The sequence below is a fragment of the Dicentrarchus labrax genome, unplaced genomic scaffold, assembly GCF_905237075.1.
Source record: "Dicentrarchus labrax unplaced genomic scaffold, dlabrax2021, whole genome shotgun sequence".
Classification (NCBI taxonomy): Eukaryota; Metazoa; Chordata; class Actinopteri; family Moronidae; genus Dicentrarchus; species Dicentrarchus labrax.
Window position 1 is genome coordinate 11,340,898 of NW_026136712.1, and position 7,352 is coordinate 11,348,249.

Here is a 7,352-nt window from a genome sequence, read left to right on the forward strand (position 1 = left end):
AATTTTACTGTGTAATTTATTTGCATAAACCTACACTTGCTACACTTATGCTTCCTGTTATTACTCATTCATCCAAAGCCCCAGAACATTTTGCAGGAAACTAATGGCCAAGTCAGATGTCACATAGAGGCAGTGTCAGACAGCTGGGGGTTGCCTGAGCGAATAAAAAGGGGAGGAGGATGAGGCTCTTTAGCCATTAGCGGACACTGAGGAGGTACAGGTGCGTCAAAGGTAAGACTGCTGCTCAGGTCAACTGGATTCAGCTGCAGCAAAAACTCTGCTTCGTGCTTTCTAGCGCAATTGAGGGTCTCTTCTATTTAATTTTGTTGACAGCATTTTGAAACTTTCCACTGGTTTGTGATTATTTTCTTTAATTGTTTGAATATTTGATGCGTAACTGGTAAATTGGCTTGTGCCAATTTGAAAACCACGAAAAGTAAAATTAAATTAAACAAGTTGACTTAATTCTCTCACTCATATGTGCATTTTCTTTAATGTGGGTGGTCATTTGTTTTGGAGAAAAACAAAAGTCTTGTTGTTTTAGATGAACTGGCTTGTAGCTGCGCTTGCTGTGTGCGTCCTAGTGCCCAGCGCAAACTGTGCTTCAGACTCAGTCGGTATGTATTCCAACTCTTTTTTTTTTTTTTTTTTTCTTCTAATCTTATGGGATATCCAGTGTCTCACTGGATAAAAAGTGTGGCTCTTTTGTAGACTGTTTTTCCATGAATAAGTGAGTAACTAAATTGTCTTTTCTTCCTCCAGCCTGGTGTTATCATCAGCCAAGCTGCAGTGAGTAATCTCCTTTTTAATCTCTAAATGGCCACAATATCATCCTAACATCTCAAACTGCTCCTCTCCGGCCACTAAAAGTCTTGTTCCTATTTACAGATGACACTACCTGGCCAACCATCGCTGCTAAGTATTGCAATGGCACCCGACAGTCTCCCATTAACATCGTCTCAGCATCTGCGGAACCTAACGCCAACCTGACTGAATTCACCTTTCAGAACTACGGCGACACCTCCATCTTGAAAAAGATCCTAAACACTGGCAAGACAGGTGAGTAATGGGTGTGGACACAAACGTTCTCGTGTGAAGGAAGGGTTAGGGTTATGTGGTTTTAAAGGCACTAATACTTCAAGCTACACACACACACAAATATACTGAAATTCTAGTGTCATGATCTTTCATCCTACAACTGATCACAGCATCTTTTATTTGAATTTCACTTGAATTTCCCTCGGGATAAATAAAGTATCTATCTAGCATCTGGCCATGGAATCCTGTTTTTCCTGTTCAGTTTTGATTTAATTGTATTAATTGTCTTGTTTTTCCAGTCAAAGTCAGCTTGGGCAGTGGCGTTAGCATTTCAGGGGGAGATCTGTCTGAGGCATATGACAGCCTGCAGTTCCACTTGCACTGGGGTAAAGGCTCCTCCATCCCCGGCTCCGAGCACACTGTGGATGGAAAGCGCTATCCCATGGAGGTACTGTACAGTCTTTGTTTTCATGTTGAGCTATATGTTAGAGATTTGTTAACACGGATTATATTATATACAAGTATTTAATTAGTTCTCTTTTCTTATTCCCAGTTACACATTGTAAACAGCAAGTCAACCTTTAATGGGAACACAACTCTAGCTGTTAAAGACTCTACAGGACTTGCTGCTCTTGGTTTCTTTATTGAGGTGAGAGGGGTTTTTGTAATGCCAATATACTGATTGAAGTTGCTCTAAGTATCAGACTTATTTCAAAGTATTCTTCAAAAGTCAAATGCTACTTTTTTTTCAACACTGCATTATTTATGATCTCTTTAAGTTGGTGCTCCACTCTTTATTTATTCATGCCAAAGCCCCATGAAGTATTTTTCCCCCTCCACTGATATGGAAACAAACACTGAAGTGTGTGCACATTTCAGGAAATGTCAGGCAATGAAACTCAGCAACCTGCAAGCTGGAACACTTTGACCTCCTACCTGGCCAACATCACAAACAGTGGTAAGGAGATGCTTTTGTTTTTTTTGTTGAAACCGTGATCTAATGTTGCGAAAGGAAGTGCCCTCACAGTTCACATTTCTACCCTTAGGTGACTCTGTTTCAATTGCACCTGGAATTTCATTGGATGACCTCCTGGTCGGGGTGGATCGTACCAAATATTACCGCTATCTTGGTTCCTTGACCACCCCCAATTGCAATGAGGCTGTGGTTTGGACTGTGTTCAAGGATTCGATCAAAGTCAGCAAAGATTTGGTGAGATTTAATTTTTCCTACTGTGTAATAAGTAAAATGCTCTCAACAGTGCTTCACCAAACTAACTGGCTCAATATCCTGCCTCCAGATTGACCTCTTCAGCACAACAGTACACGTCTCCAACACCTCGTCACCTTTGATGACCAATGTCTTCAGAAACGTCCAGCCAGCACAACCAGTCACAACACAGGCTGCCAGCAGTAGCGCTACCTCCAAAACCTGTTACTCTCTGGGGTTGATGGCACTGAGCCTGGCTCTGGGGAGGAGTTAGGGCCAATGAAGAATGGGGGGGGAGAATTATTGTGGTGGTTTGGCAACTTATGGTGCTGCTGGTAAACCTGTTAGTATACACCTATCTCACTATTTATCCTCTTTCAATGTGATTTGTCTGACTTAAACCTCCAAATTGTTAGGGCGCAGTTTTGCTTGGATTTGACTAACGCCGCAAGAACTTTTGTTGTGTTCCAGTCTAGCTCTCTATATATTTGTCATAATGAATTGTTCACAAACATTAAATGTGATAATGGCTATAGTTGTCCATATTGCTTCCAGGAGTATGAAAAGCTATAAAGAATTTATCAATCTGATTTTAATCTGTTGCTCACTATATTTATGTTAAACATTGTGCACAAGAATGAACATGTTTTGCAGAATGACTGGTTCAGGCACAGCTAATGACTGCGCTTGAGCTGTCAAAGCTACATTTAGGAGCCTGAGGCAGGAATGCACTTGCACTAAGTTTACTGGATAGATGACATAATGGTAACTTTGGGAACTCTGCAATGTAATCTGAGCGTGACAGTATTTAGTTAATGTTGGCAAGTATCTGTATCAAGTTAAAACTACCAAAACATCAATAGTTGTTGACAGACTGATTTTTAATCAGACTTTTGTATTTTTATATTCCCTTTATTTTGATATTTGCAAATGCCATGTATCGCCACATTGCCCAGCTGAACACTCACTAAACTGTGCTGCTTCTTTCACTTGGTGTAATAAGAGATTGATGCTGTGTCGTTTGATCCATGAACACCATCATTTATCAGAATGCTGAACATTATAGATTTTTTTTTTTCCCCCCATTTAGGCCTGTGTTGCACTTCCTGCACATGTAACAAAACTGACTTCTTGATCTTGTGATAGATATATTTCTAAATTAAAAGGATTTGCTGTCAATTGATTTTCTTGAGTCATCCTTCTTTGATAATGAGGGATAAACATGCTTCAAAAATATGTTAAACAAAAGATTGTAGGTTTTCTTAAGCATTGTGTAACGGCATTAAATCTAATCCCTAATGTTGCACTTTGACTGAACATGAGCCAGACACTTGACACTTAATACCCTGCTGTACTTGTCAAAGAGGGTGTATTTTATCACAAAGTTACTTTGCTTCCTTATAAATGATGCCTTTGAGAGTGCAATTGTTCCTCATTGTGCTTTTCAGCATATTTGATGACCTTTTCCTTTTGTAGCTTACCTAAATTTACCCCACTTAAGGAACAGAATAAATACTCCTGTGCAAACTCCCTTGATCAACTTCAATGTGCTGTGAACAAAAGATTCTCTGGTTAACTAAAGGTGTATTAATGAAACATTCCCAGTTCGAATGAAAATATAAAGGCCCTGTAAGTAAGCATGCACAATCTTTCATGCAGAGTATAAGGCAGGGTGTTTAACATACGCTTTTCATGACACTAGTATGTAATTTGATTAGTACTACTAGCAGCAACTCCAGTAAAATATTATAGTTCCTGGAAATTAAGCTGATAACACCTACTACAACTACCATACTACTGTGTAAATTGTATTTCATTCAGTCATGTTTGTGGTTCTAGACTCAGAACCTGTTAACATGTTTTTTGCTACTCAAAGAAGAACAGTGAAGTGGGACCCTTGATTGATCCCTGAATGTTGTAAATAGAAATAATACTTCCTGGAACTATACACCCACATGAATAGTCAGGAACGCAACCAGGAATTAAAGTTCTACTTTAATACTAACCTCAAAGAAAAACCCAAGTTCTGTTGCTTCCTGCAGCTCGACGGAGCTTTATAGTGAACTTCACCTCATTGTTTAGCTGTTAGACCACAACTTTAATGTTTTGGTCCAGGCTCACAACCCTCTTAGTGTCATTTATGGCTGTTTTCAGTGCAAACGCTATACAAGCCGAACGTTCAGCTCAGCACCAAATTGCTGACAGACACAGTTAACCACTAGAGAGAGAGATTTGAGGATATGAACTAGTTTCTGGGTTCCTGGAAAAATCCTTGTGGATGAAACAAAGATCCAAACATCACCTGGGTTTGGAAATGCCATTTACTCCTGTTTTATAAACAGTAGCCTACGTTGTTTTGATGCTTAATAAATAAATACGTGTGTTTTTAACATTTTAAAGATTTTAAAATTCATACAAAATTTGAGTTTATCTTATTTTTTAAACTGGCTGCAATTTAATTTTACTGTGTAATTTATTTGCATAAACCTACACTTGCAATACTGCTGTCAGATTTATGCTTCCTGTTATTACTCATTCATCCATACCTATGCATGTTTAAACAAATAAATAAACAAAAAAACAAATACCTCCTCTGCTTATTAGCCCCAGAACATTTTTCAGGAAGCTAATGGCCAAGTCAGATGTCACATAGAGGCAGTGTTAGACAGCTGGGGGTTGCCTGAGCGAATAATAAGGGGAGGAGGATGAGGCCCTTTAGCCATTAGCGGACACTGAGGAGGTACAGGTGTGTCAAAGGTAAGACTGCTGCTCAGGTCAACTGGATTCAGCTGCGGCAAAAACTCTGCTTCGTGCTTTCTAGCGCAATTGAGGGTCTCTTCTATTTAATTTTGTTGACAGCATTTTGAAACTTTCCACTGGTTTGTGATTATTTTCTTTAATTGTTTGAATATTTGATGCGTAACTGGTAAATTGGCTAAAATTAAATTAAACAAGTTGACTTAATTCTCTCACTCATATGTGCATTTTCTTTAATGTGGGTGGTCATTTGTTTTGGAGAAAAACAAAAGTCTTTGTTGTTTTAGATGAACTGGCTTGTAGCTGCGCTTGCTGTGTGCGTCCTAGTGCCCAGCGCAAACTGTGCCTCAGACTCAGTCGGTATGTATTGTATATGTGTTTTTTTTTTTTTCTTCTAATCTTATGGGATATCCAGTGTCTCACTGGATAAAAAGTGTGGCTCTTTGTAGACTGTTTTTCCATGAATAAGTGAGTAACTAAATTGTCTTTTCTTCCTCCAGCCTGGTGTTATCATAAGCCAAGCTGCAGTGAGTAATCTCCTTTTTAATCTCTAAATGGCCACAATATCATCCTAACATCTCAAACTGCTCCTCTCCAGCCACTAAAAGTCTTGTTCCTATTTACAGATGACACTACCTGGCCAACCATCGCTGCTAAGTATTGCAGTGGCACCCGACAGTCTCCCATTAACATCGTCTCAGCATCTGCGGAACTTAACGCCAACCTGACTGAATTCACCTTTCAGAACTACGGCGACACCTCCATCTTGAAAAAGATCCTAAACACTGGCAAGACAGGTGAGTAATGGGTGTGGACACAAACGTTCGTGTGAAGGAAGGGTTAGGGTTATGTGGTTTTAAAGGCACTAATACTTCAAGCTACACACACACACAAATATACTGAAATTCTAGTGTCATGATCTTTCATCCTACAACTGATCACAGCATCTTTTATTTGAATTTCACTTGAATTTCCCTCGGGATAAATAAAGTATCTATCTAGCATCTGGCCATGGAATCCTGTTTTTCCTGTTCAGTTTTGATTTAATTGTATTAATTGTCTTGTTTTTCCAGTCAAAGTCAGCTTGGGCAGTGGCGTTAGTATTTCAGGAGGAGATCTGTCTGAGGCATATGACAGCCTGCAGTTCCACTTGCACTGGGGTAATGGCTCCTCCATCCCCGGCTCCGAGCACACTGTGGATGGAAAGCGCTATCCCATGGAGGTACTGTACAGTCTCTGTTTTCATGTTGAGCTATATGTTAGAGATTTGTTAACACAGATTATATTATAATTATAACGTTTCTTATTCCCCCAGTTACACATTGTAAACAGCAAGTCAACCTTTAATGGGAACACAACTCTAGCTGTTAAAGACTCTACAGGACTTGCTGCTCTTGGTTTCTTTATTGAGGTGAGAGGGGTTTTTGTAATGCCAATATACTGATTGAAGTTGCTCTAAGTATCAGACTTATTTCAAAGTATTCTTCAAAAGTCAAATGCTACTTTTTTTCAACACTGCATTATTTACAATGTTCTCTTTAAGTTGGTGCTCCACTCTTTATTTATTCCTGCCAAAGCCCCATGAAGTATTTTTCCCCCTCCACTGATATCGAAACAAACACTGAAGTGTGTGCACATTTCAGGAAATGTCAGGCAATGAAACTCAGCAACCTGCAAGCTGGAACACTTTGACCTCCTACCTGGCCAACATCAGAAACCGTGGTAAGGATATGATTTTGTTTGTTTTTTTTGTTGAAACCGTGATCTAATGTTGTGAAAGGAAGTGCTCTCACAGTTCACATTTCTACCCTTAGGTGACTCTGTTTCAATTGCACCTGGAATTTCATTGGATGACCTCCTGGTCGGGGTTGATCGTAGCCAATATTACCGCTATCTTGGTTCCTTGACCACCCCCAATTGCAATGAGGCTGTGGTTTGGACTGTGTTCAAGGATTCGATCAAAGTCAGCAAAGATTTGGTGCGGCCGGGGCACCCCGAGAGGCACCCCGCATGGGTTTTGGGTCTGATAAATGCACGCATCCCCGGAGGTCAGCGCTCGTTGGCATGTATTAGCTCTAGAATTGCCACAGTTATCCAAGTAACGTTAGAGCGATCAAAGGAACCATAACTGATTTAATGAGCCATTCGCAGTTTCACTGTACCGGCCGTGTGTACTTAGACTTGCATGGCTTAATCTTTGAGACAAGCATATGCTACTGGCAGGATCAACCAGGTAGCCCTGTGCGGACAGCGGGGATCGGCTCGGGGACGCCCGACCGAAAACCCGTGCGCCGAGGGACGTGCTGTGGCCACCGCCGGCCGGGAGGTCGGCGGGGCGAAGCTTTTGTGA

The 7,352-nt window shown here is 40.5% G+C and overlaps 2 protein-coding genes across 3 annotated transcripts; both read left to right on the plus strand.

The window, feature by feature from the left end:
• The first annotated feature begins 84 nt into the window (after nt 1–84).
• Nucleotides 85–3,428, plus strand: LOC127373900 (carbonic anhydrase 4). Of its 2 annotated transcripts, none has more exons than XM_051418788.1 (9): nt 85–231; nt 545–617; nt 763–789; nt 889–1,059; nt 1,338–1,486; nt 1,592–1,687; nt 1,918–1,996; nt 2,085–2,248; nt 2,337–3,428. In XM_051418788.1, the coding sequence occupies exons 2-9, from the start codon at nt 545–547 to the stop codon at nt 2,517–2,519; spliced, it is 942 nt and encodes a 313-aa protein (XP_051274748.1). In that variant the 5' UTR covers nt 85–231; the 3' UTR covers nt 2,520–3,428. The 2 variants fall into 2 exon arrangements, with proteins under 2 accessions (XP_051274748.1, XP_051274749.1); XM_051418789.1 differs by lacking the exon at nt 85–231 and adding an exon at nt 260–353.
• Nucleotides 3,429–5,289: 1,861 nt separating this feature from the next.
• Nucleotides 5,290–7,352, plus strand: LOC127373837 (carbonic anhydrase 4-like). The gene is made up of 8 exons (XM_051418679.1): nt 5,290–5,362; nt 5,503–5,529; nt 5,629–5,799; nt 6,076–6,224; nt 6,318–6,413; nt 6,646–6,724; nt 6,817–7,050; nt 7,210–7,352. The coding sequence occupies exons 1-8, from the start codon at nt 5,290–5,292 to the stop codon at nt 7,350–7,352; spliced, it is 972 nt and encodes a 323-aa protein (XP_051274639.1).

What these genes read in the sequence shown, in the direction of transcription:
- LOC127373900 (XM_051418788.1), top strand. Translation starts at nt 545, where the DNA reads ATGAACTGGCTTGTAGCTGCGCTTGCTGTGTGCGTCCTAGTGCCCAGC. An exon ending in CTGTGCTTCAGACTCAGTCG is followed by an intron (nt 618 to 762) that starts GTATGTATTCCA and finishes TTCTTCCTCCAG; the next exon opens with CCTGGTGTTATCATCAGCCA. An exon ending in GGCCAACATCACAAACAGTG is followed by an intron (nt 1,997 to 2,084) that starts GTAAGGAGATGC and finishes TTCTACCCTTAG; the next exon opens with GTGACTCTGTTTCAATTGCA.
- LOC127373837 (XM_051418679.1), top strand. Translation starts at nt 5,290, where the DNA reads ATGAACTGGCTTGTAGCTGCGCTTGCTGTGTGCGTCCTAGTGCCCAGC. An exon ending in CCTAAACACTGGCAAGACAG is followed by an intron (nt 5,800 to 6,075) that starts GTGAGTAATGGG and finishes TTGTTTTTCCAG; the next exon opens with TCAAAGTCAGCTTGGGCAGT. An exon ending in GAAAGCGCTATCCCATGGAG is followed by an intron (nt 6,225 to 6,317) that starts GTACTGTACAGT and finishes TTATTCCCCCAG; the next exon opens with TTACACATTGTAAACAGCAA.